The sequence below is a fragment of the Neoarius graeffei genome, chromosome 2 (genome assembly GCF_027579695.1).
Source record: "Neoarius graeffei isolate fNeoGra1 chromosome 2, fNeoGra1.pri, whole genome shotgun sequence".
In the NCBI taxonomy this organism is placed as follows: Eukaryota; Metazoa; Chordata; class Actinopteri; order Siluriformes; family Ariidae; genus Neoarius; species Neoarius graeffei.
Window position 1 is genome coordinate 11,003,200 of NC_083570.1, and position 15,549 is coordinate 11,018,748.

A 15,549-nucleotide genomic window follows, 5' to 3' on the forward strand; every position below is an offset into this window, starting at 1 on the left:
TCTCCACCGACCTGGAGAGGGCAAGCCACCCTTTTCCGGTCGAGAACCATGGCCTCGGACTTGGAGGTGCTGATTCTCATCCCAGCTGCTTCACACTCGACTGCAAACCGCCCCAGTGCATGCTGAAGGTCCTGGTTTGAAGAAGCCAACAGGACAACATCATCCGCAAAAAGCAGAGATGAAATCCTGTGGTTCCCAAACAGGATTCCTTCCGGCCCCTGGCTGTGCCTAGAAATTCTGTCCATAAAAATTATGAACAGAACCGGTGACAAAGGGCAGCCCTGACGGAGTCCAACATGCACTGGGAACAGGTCTGACTTACTGCCGGCAATGCGAACCAGACTCCTGCTCCGTTCGTACAGGGACCGGACAGCCCTTAGAAAGAGCCCCGAACCCCATACTCCCGAAGCACCCCCCACAGAATACCACGGGGGACACGGTCGAATGCCTTCTCCAGATCCACAAAGCACATGTGGACTGGTTGGGCAAACTCCCATGAACCCTCGAGCACCCTATGAAGGGTATAGAGCTGGTCCAGTGTTCCGCGACTAGGACGAAAACCACATTGTTCCTCCTGGATCCGAGGTTCGACTATTGGTCGAATTCTCCTCTCCAGTACCCTGGAGTAAACTTTCCCTGGGAGGCTGAGAAGTGTGATTCCCCTATAATTGGAGCACACTCTCCGGTCCCCTTTCTTAAAAAGAGGGACCACCACCCCAGTCTGCCACTCCAGAGGCACTGTCCCCGACCGCCACGCGATGTTGCAGAGGCGTGTCAACCAAGACAGCCCCACAACATCCAGAGACTTGAGATACTCAGGGCGGATCTCATCCACCCCTGGTGCCTTGCCACCGAGGAGCTTGCAAACCACCTCAGTGACTTCGGCTTGGGTAATGGACGAGTCCACCTCTGAGTCATCAGCCTCAGTCTCCTCAGTGGAAGACATGACGGTGGGATTGAGGAGATCCTCAAAGTATTCCTTCCACCGCCCGACAATGTCCCCAGTCGAGGTCAACAGCTCCCCACCCGCACTGTAAACAGTGTTGGCAGAGTACTGCTTCCCCCTCCTGAGGCGCCGGACAGTTTGCCAGAATTTCTTCGAGGCCGACCGATAGTCCTTCTCCATGGCCTCCCCGAACTCCTCCCAGTTCCGAGTTTTTGCCTCCGCAACTGCCTGAGCTGCAGCACGCCTGGCCTGCCGATACCCGTCGGCTGCCTCAGGAGTCCTGGAGGTCAACATGGCCCGATAGGACTCCTTCTTCAGCTTGACGGCATCCCTTACTTCCGGTGTCCACCACCGGGTTCGGGGATTGCCGCCACGACAGGCACCGGAGACCTTGCGGCCACAGCTCCGAACAGCTGCATCCACAATGGAGGTAGAGAACATGGTCCACTCAGACTCAATGTCCCCCACCTCCCTCGGAAGCTGGGAAAAGCTCTCCCGGAGGTGGGAGTTAAAGACCTCCCCAACAGAGTGCTCGGCCAGACGTTCCCAGCAGACCCTCACCATACGTTTGGGCCTGCCAGGTCTGTCCAGCTTCCTCCTCTGCCAGCGGATCCAACTCACCACCAGGTGGTGATCAGTTGACAACTCAGCCCCTCTCTTCACCCGAGTGTCCAAGACATAGGGTCGGAGATCAGATGACACGACTACAAAGTCGATCATCGACCTCCAACCTAAGGTGTCCTGGTGCCACGTGCACTTATGGACACCCCTATGCTCGAACATGGTGTTCGTTATGGACAAACTGTGACTAGCACAGAAGTCCAATAACAAAAGACCACTCGGGTTCAGATCGGGGAGGCCGTTCCTCCCAACCATGCCCCTCCAGGTGTCACTGTCATCGCCCACGTGAGCATTGAAGTCCCCCAGTAGCACAATGGAGTCCCCAGTCTGAGCACCCCTCAGTACCTCTCCCAGGGACTCCAAGAAGGCCGGATACTCTATACTGCTATTTGGCCCGTAGGCACAAACAACAGCAAGAGCCCTCTCCCCAATCCGAAGGCGCAGAGAGGCGACCCTCTCGTTCACTGGGGTAAACTCCAACACATGGCGGCTGAGCTGGGGAGCTATAAGGAAGCCCACACCAGCCCGCCGCCGCTCACCACGGGCGACTCCAGAGAAGTGGAAAGTCCAGCCCCTCTCGAGGAGCTGGGTTCCAGAGCCCAAGCTGTGCGTGGAGGTGAGCCCGACTATCTCTAGCCGGTACCTCTCAACCTCCCGCACAAGCTCAGGCTCCTTCCCCCCCAGCGAAGTGACATTCCATGTCCCAACAGCCAGCCGCTGTGTCCGGGGATCAGGTCGTCGAGGCCCCTGCCTTCGACTGCCACCCAATCCACACTGCACCAAACCCCTACTGCTACCTCTGTGGGTGGTGAACCCACAGGAGGTCGGGCCTACGTCACCTCTTCGGGCTGAGCCCGGCCGGGCCCCATGGGCAAAGGCCCGGCCACCAAGCGCTCGCATACGAGCCCCAACCCCGGGCCTGGCTCCAGGGTGGGGCCCCGGCTGCGTCCTACTGGGCGACGTCACGGTCCTGGATTTTTTCTCCATAGGGGTTTTTTGGTGAACTGCTCTTGGTCTGGCCTGTCACCTAGGACCTGTCTGCCTTGGGAAACCCTAACAGGGGCATAATGCCCCCGACAACATAGCTCCTAGGATCATTCAAGCACACAAACCCCTCCACCACAATAAGGTGGCAGTTCTAGGAGGGGTGTCGCCTACACATGAATGTTAAATGGCACATATAAATGCAAAAAAGAACATAAATGACATACATGATACTTTCTATTGAAGTACAGAAATCGATCTCTGGCCACATTTACCATTTAACATTCATGTCGCCTACACATGAATGTTAAATGGTAAATGTGGCCAGAGATCGATTTCTGTACTTCAATAGAAAGTATCATGTATGTCATTTATGTTCTTTTTGCATTTTGTCCTTTCTTTCTGTCCATGAAGTGTATGCGGTTAAATCACATTTTAAAATCAGAACTCCAGATAGAATTCTATAATATGCGAATACAATCGAGTTGTTATTTGGAGTCTCAGTTTTACAGAGTAGCACCACATCACTGAAAAACAACAAAACAAACAAAAAAAACCCAGCAGCCTTTCAACATCAATTCTGTATCTTCACTAAAAGACACACAAGAGGATTTACAGCAGGACCGTGTCTTACTACAAGCACTAAAAACTACCACATTGTGTTCATTAAGGATGGAAATAAAGCAGAAATATTTCACTGTCATCTGCACTTCAGTGTCATTTGTTCTGCTGAAATATTTTCCTCATTCTGTCAGTTTGGAATTTAGTGAGGAGTGAAAATGAATCGAAATAAATGACTCTTTATTCCCACAAGGGGAGTCAAAACCTGATTTTATTTATTTTGCATTGTTTATTGCTAATAGAAGTCCCACTTTCTCATGTACAGATTGTTGAGATGGAAATGAAGTTGGTAGATGAATATGTTTGAGATCAGAGATCCTGAGTCATCTCAATCAGTCATTAGATGTGTCTTTGAGAAGTAGGAGAACACTGGAGAACCAGGAGGAAACCCACACTGACATGGGTCATTTTAACATTGTTAACAGACTGAAATGAATCTCCTGAAAGGCAGAAGAAAGAAATCTGCGAGTAGTGTTAACACAAGACTTTATCTAATCCCAGTCAGTGCAGGGTTCAAACCCCATCCACCAGAAATATCATTAAAATCAAAGGGAAAGGCAGAGACGAGGCGAGATCATCAACAGGACATCTATCCAGAATAAACACGGCTCACAACTGAGATTTACTAACACACTGGAAGGATTCACAGTTACTGTAGGATCTATGTGCATTTTATAACAACAGACAGGAAATGAGTGGAGGAAGTGAAGTTATTCAATATGTGTAAAGGCGCCCTCTGGTGGTCTGGATGAGAAATGTCCAGGTTAAATATTACAGTGTTTATTCACGTTTCTTTTATTTTTATTTGTGAACACACAGGTCTAAAAAAATTTCACTTCAATGAGCTGCTACTATAGAAACAAGAACGTATTAGTGCAAGCCCATTAATATAAACCTGCACTACTGTCAGAGCTGCTGTTATAGAAAATTAATCAACACCTTCTGACCAATCAGAATAGAGAACTAAAACAGATTTTTTTTTTGCTTTATTTGATTGTAAGTGAAAAGGATTTTAAAAAAAGAAGTTTTTCCAACAATCATGTTGAGAATCTAAATCAGGAGTCAGACCACAGACAGATCCAGTTCACAGAGACAAATTTATCATCATTACTCACACACACAATATATGACAACATTAAAAGAGATGTTTTTTGGAGGAAAAAGTCACTTGTATGTTTACAGTGATTTTCACAAACACATATTTAGGACACTGTCGTTATTTCCCACAGATTAAATCATCTAAAAATATCCATCCAAAGTGGAAAAAAAACCCGTTGCGTATCAACACAGCAGCCTGCTGACATCCCGACCTCAGTATTAAAAGCTTCTGTCTGAAAATGAGTTCAGCACAGAAACTCCATCACTGGGGGAAACTTTATTCTCCTGTGCTCTTATCTTTTATTCTGCAAAGCTTTGACTGTCATATTTGAATAAAAAACCCGAACTCACAGATAAACCTGGATTTATAAGGTTCTATCTGCAGGCCAATCATCATCCAGGCTGAATATGGGATGAACACGACATCGGCATATTTTATAATTTAAATATTAAAATGAGTGTTTTTGTGCAGCTGGATTGTGTTCTAGTGAAACAGACGACTGAGCAACAATGTGGCAACGTGCAGGAATTTTACAGAAAACACTACACACTTATTCTGGATCACACAATCTCACTGTAGAACCAGGAGACCAGTAGGGTCCAAACCCAGCGTATAGAGGCTGAGTGAATGTGGTGTGGACTCTGTGGAGGAGCTTCATCGTGTCAGAGACGCTGTAGAAGGACAGAGTTCCTGCACTGTGATCCACATACACTCCTATTCTGGAGGGGGATGGAACTCTGAGATTAGTCTTAATGTTGTTGTGCCAAAAAGAGAGAGAAGAAGAACACCGCAGACTCCAGGACTGATTGTTGCATCCAAACCTAAACTCATTACCCCGTCCTTTCCTGCTGATGTCTTTATATGAGACTGATATGAACACACCACCAGCACGGCTCCACTCCACCTCCCAGTAACAGCGTCCACACACACTCTCCTTACACAACACCTGACACCAGTAATCAAATCTTTCTGGATGATCAGAGTAACACTGCTCTCTCTCACTGCCTCTCACCGCTCTGTTCTTCTCAGACAGAATGAGGTGACGATGTGCCGTGTTGGGATCCAGAGTCAGATAACAGAAATCTAAAATAAAAGAGAAAAACAAACTGAACAATGTGAACATGAATATCCGCGCTGGGGGCGTGGTCATGAAAACAGCAGTTTGGTTGCAGTGAAAACTTTTCTCTGTAGAACCCTGTTACTCCCCCCTCCCCCCACTCTGGGCTCAAGAACACAACAAAAGAGCAATAATATAACAACCAATCAGAATTCAGATACAACAACCAATCAGAATTCAGATACAACAACCAATCAGAATTCAGATACATTCTATTGCCAAGTAAAATTGTAACCTGTCAAAGTTCTCGAGTCCTCGTTCTGTTTTACCGTTAGGTCAATCACATATCAGCTTAAACTAGCATTCTAAAACTAGTTAAAGATCCCACAGAAGAGAGCCGACTCCCCCTGCCAGCCTCATGGAATTGAACAAGTTGACTTAATTAAAAGTTTACTGGGGCAGTACGGTGGTGTAGTGGTTAGCACTGTCACCTCACAGCAAGAAGGTCCGGGTTTGAGCCCCGGGGCCGGTGAGGGCCTTTCTGTGTAGAGTTTGCATGTTCTCCCCATGTCCGCGTGGGTTTCCTCCGGGTGCTCCGGTTTTCCCCACAGTCCAAAGACATGCAGGTTAGGTTAACTGGTGACTCTAAATTGACCATAGGTGTGAATGTGAGTGTGATTGGTTGTCTGTGTCTATGTGTCAGCCCTGTGATGACCTGGCGACATGTCCAGGGTGTACCACGCCTTTCGCCCGTAGTCAGCTGGGATAGGTTCCAGCTTGCCTGCGACCCTGTAGAAGGATAAAGCGGCTACAGATAATGAGATGAGATGAAAAGTTTACTGTTCTATGAAAGGGTGTATTTGCATTATCATTATTATTTTACGAGTGGCATAAAATTGTCTTGAAAAGTCAACAATAATATCGTTTTTCGCAATAATTTCTGAGACAATATATCGTCCAACAAAATTTGTTATCGTGACAGGCCTAGAAGTGTGTGTGTGTGTGTGTGTGTGTTAGATGTACATTTCAGAAACTCTTCTCTGCTCTGTGGTTCTGCTCCTGAAATGATCTGAACTGCTGCAGCTGTGGAGAGAAAAATAGAAACATGAGTTTGTGTAAAAGATGGAAAGAGTTTAAAGTGATCCAGTCAGTTTATTCATTTTAAATCAGTGTTTTAGTTCAAAGTGTCTGCAGAAAAGAAAGCAGGAGCATCACTAAGAAATAACATCACTGTGTTTCTCCAGCAGGAACAGCTCCTCTTACCATGTGGAGGGATTTTGTTGAATTCCTCCTCACAGAATTCCTCGAGTCTCTTTTTCAGACCTGAGAGAGAATTCTTCACTCCATCAAATGACAGATGTTGATGGACAGTGATGCTGGATGTGTGGAAATTTGGTCTGATCCTTGTAGTAGACCGACGTCCAGAAGCTAAAACCTGCAGAAAGCAAATGAAATGTAAAACCCACTTGTGATGTCAGACAGGGACATTTATTGTTCCCTTAAAAGGATAGTTCGGGATTTTTGACATGAATCTGTATGGCATCCCCATCAATAGTGTCGTGCAAACACACTGACTTACCCCTGACAGCATCCTGTGAGTCCAGTTCTTGTCCAGTTTTGGTCCAGACGAAAGTAGTCCGGCAAGTTTGTTGGGGTCATGAAAGTAAAACGTTTTTCGTCTCAAAACAGTATGTGTTCAAAAGAGTGATATATTTGCATCACAAAACCGTTGCCAAATAAAAAGTCAGACCTCGAAATCGCTTGGTACTATTTTCTCTTCCTTCTTATCACTGCGCGCTGCCACCAGGTGACAGCCACGGCTGTTTCATTCATTGTTTACTAGTGATGGGAATTTCGGCTCTTTTTCGGGAGCCGGCTCTTTTGGCTCTTCTTACTATAAGGAGCCGGCTCTTTCGGCTCCCAAACGGCTCCTGAGATTTTATTTTTGATTTAAAGGAATACGCCACCTCCAGATGAAATTGAGTCAGTCCCTGCAGTCCCTAGAGTTGGATGAGTGAGCCAAAGCGTTTTGTAGCCGACCCAGCCATTGTCCTGATCTATAAACGTCCCGGTTAGCTTTAGCTTAGCGTAGTCACTGTAATCCGGCGTGTCCAGCTAGCATTGTCGTTGCAAAAGTGAATTAAATAACTCAAGATTTTTTATAATTATTTATCATGACTTGTACATTCACATCGAGTACACATATCAATGCAAATTAACACGAAGGGATTTACTAGACCAATTTATATCTGGAACTATTTTCAGCCACAGCACAGGCAAAGCAACGCTGCAGGTGCAAAGACACTGCGCAGTGCCTGAAAACGGGTGCGCAGCGCCTGAAAACCAGTTTTCAGGCACTGCGCGCTGTCTTTGCGCCTTCCTTTTCCTACCTATTCCTTTAATTGCTGCAATTAACTAGTTAATTCTGATTCTATTTCTCCTCTCAGTTATAATCTGTCCTGCTTTTGAAAAGATCCTCTCTGGGGGGACAGATGCTGCCACTATACACATCCTCCGTGCCATCACGTGTGTAAGCCGTGGATAGAGTGCAGCCTTGGTCTCCCACCAGCTTAGTGGGTCTGCGTTTCGCTGTCACCTGGCGGCAGCGCGCAGTGATAAGAAGGGAGAGAAAATAGTGCCAAACGATTTCGAGGTCTGACTTTTTATTTGGCAACGGTTTTGTGATGCAAATATATCACTCTTTTGAACACATACTGTTTTGAGACGAAAAACGTTTTACTTTCGTGACCCCAACAAACTTGCCGGACTACTTTCGTCTGGACCAAAACTGGACAAGAACTGGACTCACAGGATGCTGTCAGGGGTAAGTCAGTGTGTTTGCACGACACTATTGATGGGGATGCCATACAGATTCATGTCAAAAATCCCAAACTATCCCTTTAATGAGAGGTGTTTTAGAGAGTGTGTGAGGAACAGCTGGCTCTGTAGATCAGACAGTGAGTGTTACCTGGAGGAAATGGATGTGATCGTGTGTGTGTGAGAGCTGCTCCAGCTCAGTGACTCTCCTCTGAAGATCAGCAATCTCCTGCTCCAGTTGCTCCAGGAGTCGTTCAGCTCGACTCAGTTCAGCCTTCTCCTGATCTCTGATCAGCTCCGTCACCTCCCAGCGCTTTTTCTCCATGGAGCTGATCAGCTCAGTAAAGATCCTCTCACTGTCCTCCACTGCTGTCTGTGCACTGAGCTGTTAGGACACACACACACACACACACACACACACACACACACACACACACACACACACACACACACAAGATTTAAAGCTCATCTATCATTCCCTCTCTTACTGGGACTGTAAATGACTCGTTGTCCATGTTGTGTGTGTTTCTAGGAGCAGCTCTGTCTCTGCTCACTGCTCACCTTTATAGTGTTCACAGCCTGTTTCAGCTCCTGCACCTTCTTCTGCTTCTCCTGGATTCTCTGCTGGGATTTCATCTGCTCCTCCTTTAACTCACTCTGAGGACAAATAAAATACATTCAGCTTTTTATACTGTCCGAGTGAGCTGATTTCATATTAATGTCAGTTCAAAGTACATTCATGTTTGGCTCTGAAGGTTATGTACTCTGTGTGTGTGTGTGTGTGTGTGTGTGAGAGAGAGAGAGAGAGAGAGAGAGAGAGAGAGAGAGAGAGAAATGTTCACTAACTGGTCTGACCAGATTTGGACGATCACTGAAGATAAATTTAACACACTGTTCACCAGAACACATACAATTTTAATCAGCTTTTACAGAATCCTTCTGATTGAGACACACATTGAAATTAAAGTTCAAATCATATCACTGACTAAAGCACCTGTTTCTAGATGGGAAACTATAATTAAGATGATTTAATTCTGGAAAGATTTCTAGTTCTCACCTGTTTCTCAGCTCTTTCTCCTGCAACTGTGATGGTGTCGTGACCTTTGTGATGATCCATCATACACAAATAACAGATGCAGGTTTGATCAGTACGACAGTAGATCTCAATCAGCTTGTTATGTTCAGAGCAGATCTTCTCTTGGAGTTTTGCTGAGACTTCAATTAATGTGTGTTTTTTCCATAAAGAAACTTCGTAGTGAGGTTTCAGATGAGTTTCACAAAGTGAAGCCAAACACATCAGACAGGACTTGACGGCTTTGTGTTTTCTCCCAGTGCAGAAATCACACTCCACATCTCCAGGTCCAGCGTAACAGTGAGCAGGAGAAGCAGCTTGGACTTCAGTCTTCTTCAGTTTCTCCACCACTTCATCCAGCATGTTGTTTCTGCGTAGAACAGGCCTTGTCGTGAAAGTGTCTCTGCACTGAGGACAGCTGTAGATGCCCTTCTGATCCTCCTGATCCCAGCAGCCATTAATACACACCTTACAGAAACTGTGACCACAGGAGATAGCCACCGGATCCTTCAGGAGATCCAGACACACTGGACACATGAACTGGTCCTGAGCTACTGAAATACTGGCCTCAGCCATTTTCCTGAAATCGCACGGAGAGAGAGAGAGAGAGAGAGAGAGAACAGTTTGTTTTCTCTGAAATCACATGTCACTTCCTGGTTCTGTGTGTGAAAGAGAGAGACAGAGGAGGAGCACAAACACAGAGAGATCATGAACACTCCTCTAGTAACCATTTCATCTCCCTTCAGTGCAGAAATATAACCCATGTAGCTGCACTGATTAGGATTAATTTCATGAAATACTCACAGAATGGATCTTAATTTTCTGGACTTTTCCACCTACTGACACCTTAACCACAACTTTCAGCCTTGTTGATAAATTACAATTGTTTCACTTGAACAGCTTTTTCCTCGTGACATCTTTAAACTGATCTTCATCCCTAAAGAATGTTTGAGCCATTTTAAAAGTGAGGAGGACGCAGCTGTCAGGAAGGAAAACCATATTTTATTTATTTTGCATTGTTTATTGCTAATAGAAGTCCCGGTAACACTTTATAATAACTATCCGTTATAACTAGTTAATAGATCATTATTAAACTGTCAATTAATGAGCTATTAATGACTTGTTAAGTGTTTGTTAATAGTTTAAGGATTTATAACGATGCCTTATAGATAGTTAATAGACCATTAATAAACCGTTAGTTAATGAGTTATAAATGACTTGTTAATTGTATGTTAATGATTTATAACTATACCTTATAAACTAGTAATAGATCATGAACAAGCTATTAGTGAATTACTTACAAATGACTTGCTAAGTATCAGTTAATAGTTTATATATATTATTGGGACAGTATTCTAAAGTTGCAACTATTCCTCATTTATTAACTGTTAGTAAACGAGGAATAGTTGCAACTTTAGAATAACGTCCCAATAACGTACATAAGCTAATAACTAATACTTAACTAATATATTAACTCACACTTTACAGATCAGTTGTTAATAGTTTGTTAACCATCTACTAATACCAGTGCAACTTTGTAGAACAGCAAATGGGTGGAACAAGTTCAAGGTACAGTAATTTGATGTGATATTTAAAATATCAAATTTTTGTACCTCAACCTTGTTCCACCCATAGGCTTTTCTGTGTACTGCATTTAACCAAAGACACACCACAGATGAAATGTTGAACATTGTGTTTAATGTATAGAAACACACATACTGAGGCATCACATGGCAGAACAGCAGTATACAACAGTATACAAACCCATGAGGTTTGGGCACTTTCTGTGCTAAACCCTGGATAAACAGAATTTCAGGGACATTTAATGTCCGTATTTCACAGCAATGTCATGGATTATACGTCCTAATGGCCCTTTGCGATGCTTACGGGCAAGCCACTCATGCCATTCAATAACTCTGAGATGGTCTGCCAGTAACTCCTGGTATGATTCCCCCTGAGTCTCCACACATTTTCCTTAACCGTTCTCCAGGCCCTCTCTATGTGCTGAGTGCTGTATGTGCACCTGTTTGGGCATCGACATATGACACACTGTGATTGACAGTGAAATGGGTGTAACCTAGCTGAGGTAAAGCATTGCGATAAGCCCGCCACTCATCACTTATTATTGTAGATTCCACTTTAACATGGTGAGCTATAAGTGGCACCAGATCTCTCCTTCTTCTTCTCTCGACTAAGCGAAGAACAGGCTTTGCATGTCTTCTCCCTCTCCGGTTCACACCTAGCATCCCAAACACCCACTTCTTCCTCTTCCAACCACCAGCCATTCGTCCCCGTCCGTACTGTTGAAAACATAAAATATTAGGAATAATTCTTCTTTAAACAAAATGAATAATCTGTCATTCAATGGTAATGTGCATTACTATCTTGATAATAGTGCTTGCTGCTTGCCTTTCTTTTGTGTCTGAAGTGGCTCTCATCAATGGTAACAAACTGCTGCCGCCCCCCCAGTGTACTGGCCTCTTGCTTGCTGATATCTGTCCATCGCAGTAGAGCACACATCTCGCAGCTTTTGAGCCATCTTGGAGAGGGTTGCTGAGCTTCCAGAGATGTCATCATTGATCATGTCCACTTGATGTAGACGCAGGCCTTGTGCAAATCTGATAGAACAAGGCAAATAATTATTATACCACAGTTATTTTGATCTTTTTGGTTTGATACACAAACTTTGCATCTACTGCACCCCAGGATATGCACTGTAAAAAAAGAATAGTTGAGAATACTTGAAATTTCAAGGCAACAGTCTGCATTAAGAATTTTATGTTTTGCCAATGATGTGCCCATGATAATCCAAACTATGATAAAACTGTTATCTTTATTAAGAATTCTTAATTAAGTCAATTTTCAATTCCTCATTCTGCCAACATAGATTTCTCTTTTTGCTGAACAGTGGCATTCACAGTAGTACAAAAAGGCAATTGAGGTTATCAGACTTTTTTCACCTTTATTTGGATAGGACAGTGTAGAGACAGGAAATGAGCAGGAGAGAGATCGGGAAATGACCTCGGGTCGGAATCGAACCCGGGTCCCCGGATTTATGGTATGACGCCTGAGCCACGACGCCATACTCACAATGTGGGTTTTAAAAACTTTATTTCAATATTGAAGTTTTGTAATTGTGTAGAACAATGAAAAAAGGCATGTATAGTTTAATGATAAATTGCGATAACCTCAGGGGTGTCGTGGCTCAGGTGGATAAGGCGCCATACCATAGACCTGGGTTCGGTTCCGACCCGAGGTCATTTCCCGATCCCTCCCCGTCTCTCTCTCTCCTGCTCATTTCCTGTCTCTACGCTGTCCTATCCAAATAGAGGTGAAAAAAGCCCCAAAAAAAATCTAAAAAAAAAAATTGTGATAACCTCAATTGCCTTTTTGCACTACTGTGAATGCCACTGTTCAGCAAAAAGAGAAATCTATGTTGGCAGAATGAGGAATTGAAAATTGACTTAATTAAGAATTCTTAATAAAGATAACAGTTTTATCATAGTTTGGATTATCATGGGCACATCGTTGGCAAAACATAAAATTCTTAATGCAGACGGTTGCCTTGAAATTTCAAGTATTCTCAACTATTTTTTTTTTTACAGTGTGACAATTGTCCACAACTGTGTAGACAAAAACAGCAATAATGATGGAAAATATGTTTTGTGGTATTTTCTACAATGTCCGATACCAGTGTTCCCAGCAGTGATGCGCAAAATACCGAGATAAATCCAGGAACTGTCGGGAGAAAGAGAAAAAAGTCAACAGCGGGTACTTCCAGTAAAAAGAAAACTACACCTGTGGACCATGCTGTGCACATGGACAACAATGGTGACAGTAAGCAAGACTGCGTGTTATCTTTTCATTAAAGATGTTTGATCAGGATAACATGGACTGATAGATTTATACTACATAATTCAACCAGATTAGTGAAGTGTCCAATGATTAATTTTGTGTGTGCGTGTATGTGCGTATGCGCATGCGTGCATGTTTAGTCGCTTGCCGAAAATAGAAGATGTAGCCTATATGAGTTGTAAGACTTGTTGTAGGCCTACATTTAGTAGAATTGTTATTTTCAGAAAGCAACACAGGGTGCATACAAAGTATTAATCAATGTTGATTGAATGTTACAGCTGTCAAATAAGGGCTGAGCAATATCAATATTGTTAGCATAATAGTTATCTTTTCCTGGTTTTGAAAGCTATTACAGTAAAGTGATGTAATTTTCTGAATTTACCAGACTGGTCTAGCTGGTAAAACTTAGTCTAGAATAACTGAATTGGCTGCAAAATAGTAAAACAAGAATCATCATACTGGTGTGATTGTATGCATCAAAACTTTAATTCCAGGCTTAGACAAAATATCAAGATATATATCGTACCGTGACATAACCTAAAAATATTGAGATATTTCAAAAAAGCCATAGCACCCAGCCCTATATATATATATATATATATATATATATATATATATATATATATATATATATATATATATATATATATATAAAATGGCATGCCGTTCAGGAAATTAATCTTTGAATATATTGAATGAATCCCCGAATATATTGAATGAAACATTGAATATATTGAATGAATCCCCGAATTTATTGAATGAAACTTTGAATATATTGAATGAATCCCCGAATATATTGAATGAAACTCTGAATATATGGAATGAATCCCCGAATATATTGAATGAAACTTTGAATATATTGAATGGAACTTTGAATATATGGAATGAAACTTTGAATATATGGAATGAAACCTTGAATGTATGGAATGAAACTTTGTATTCTGCCCCCGCTCCCACAGCTCGGCAGACAGAACAGGTCCCAAGAAAAACTCTGACTCAGAGGAGAGTATTAGAGTATATTGAGAAACGCTGTAAAACTCGACAAAATTTACAAATTAGTTTTATATACAGAAAATACCGTTATACAAATATGATCCACGAGGGAAATGACTTTGTCACCGTAGCTTCGTTGCACATAAAAGAAGTAAACACTAATAAAACCACAAGCATTCGCCAGAGTGTTAACAATGTCTTTATTGTTTAAAATAGCCGCAACCAAATCCCGAGCCGACTGACTCATTTTTGGTGCAGGACGGCGGCAGTGCCGTCATGACGTCAGCCAAGTTTCATTCCATATATTCAGAGTTTCATTCAATATATTCGGGGATTCATTCCATATATTCAGAGTTTCATTCAATATATTCGGGGATTCATTCAATATATTCAATGTTTCATTCAATATATTCAAAGATTAATTTCCTGAACGGCATGCCATAATATATATATGTGTGTGTGTGTGTGTATAATGATAGTCTTTACATATCCATTCATATATTCACTGGTGATGGATGATTGTTATACAATTATGTTCACTCATTCAGAGATCCAGTACAGATATCTAGAGCCAGCTGCTCATTTATTTTACCTTCACCTGGCTTTTATGATTAGAGCTTTTTTAATTCTCTATCCTATCATTCCAGATACTGAGGCAACTGTAGCTCCAACAGCATTTTTATATATTAAGAAGAAGCTGCTTAAGCTCCGTGAGGCCAAGAAGCAGCAGCACACAGTCACAGAAAAAATCAGTGACCTGACGAAGGAGAGAGACTCCTTCTGCCAACAAGTTGGTCAAAGTAAGTAGGCCTAACACTTTCTTGGAAAAACATGTTTGCACACTTGACAATAAGGCTGCTCCCCTCATGTGTGTCAGGCATGTAGACATCACAACGTCTGTCTGTCTCTCTGTCTCTCTCTCTGTATAAAGTTTATTTTCCAAAATGTACTTCCTGGTGGGTATATTATCTTGGACCTTCCAATTGCTCTGTGCCCATGTAATCTTCATTACTTTTTGCAACCACTTTGCATCTATGTGTGTATTTCCCTGGGTCGATTCACTACTTGTATGTTTGTTATACTTAACTAAATTTCTATCTGTTTCAGCACGTCATCCTGAGGAGGTAATCAAGAGATACAGGAAAGTCCTTAAGGTGTACAAGAAAGGAAGAAAGCTGAGTGTGGCATATCGAAAGGTCGGTGTCGACCGAAACACCGTCGTCGCCAATGCCCCGATCTGTGAGCTGGCTGTTGTGGCCCCAAAGCGTACATGTCTGTTGAGTGGCTGTGGCTCAGGTACTGAAAGATGGACTGTATTAGGAATGAGATATGGGTGTCTCCTTGGTGTGTCGGTCAGAACACAGGACAACTGGATATGCAAACCAAGATTTACTTATCTTCAAATGCACAATACAGCACAGCACAGGGTACAAGGTGTTCAATTTCCAAATAAATCTTCCTCTCTTCTGTATTTATATTTATCT

At 43.1% G+C, this 15,549-nt stretch overlaps 2 protein-coding genes across 2 annotated transcripts in view; both read right to left on the reverse strand.

Annotated features, from left to right (window-relative positions):
• LOC132880045 (tripartite motif-containing protein 16-like) overlaps window positions 1–15,549 on the reverse strand; it is a 542,736-nt gene that overhangs the window by 446,823 nt on the left and 80,364 nt on the right. The gene's annotated exons all lie outside the window — the stretch shown is intronic.
• On the reverse strand, window positions 4,221–9,846 carry LOC132880476 (tripartite motif-containing protein 16-like). Its single transcript, XM_060913788.1, has 6 exons — window positions 9,203–9,846; window positions 8,707–8,802; window positions 8,297–8,530; window positions 6,592–6,763; window positions 6,352–6,411; window positions 4,221–5,354 (listed from the first exon to the last, which is right to left on the reverse strand). Exons 1-6 carry the CDS (start codon window positions 9,791–9,793, stop codon window positions 4,822–4,824), a joined length of 1,686 nt encoding a protein of 561 aa, XP_060769771.1. The 5' UTR covers window positions 9,794–9,846; the 3' UTR covers window positions 4,221–4,821.

Excerpts from the sequence above, each read along its gene's own strand:
- LOC132880476 (XM_060913788.1), bottom strand. The coding sequence starts at position 9,793 with ATGGCTGAGGCCAGTATTTCAGTAGCTCAGGACCAGTTCATGTGTCCA. Across the intron at positions 8,803-9,202 it reads GAGAAAGAGCTGAGAAACAG|AGTGAGTTAAAGGAGGAGCA; the intron begins GTGAGAACTAGA and ends ATTTGTCCTCAG. Across the intron at positions 6,412-6,591 it reads CAACAAAATCCCTCCACATG|CTGCAGCAGTTCAGATCATT; the intron begins GTAAGAGGAGCT and ends TTCTCTCCACAG.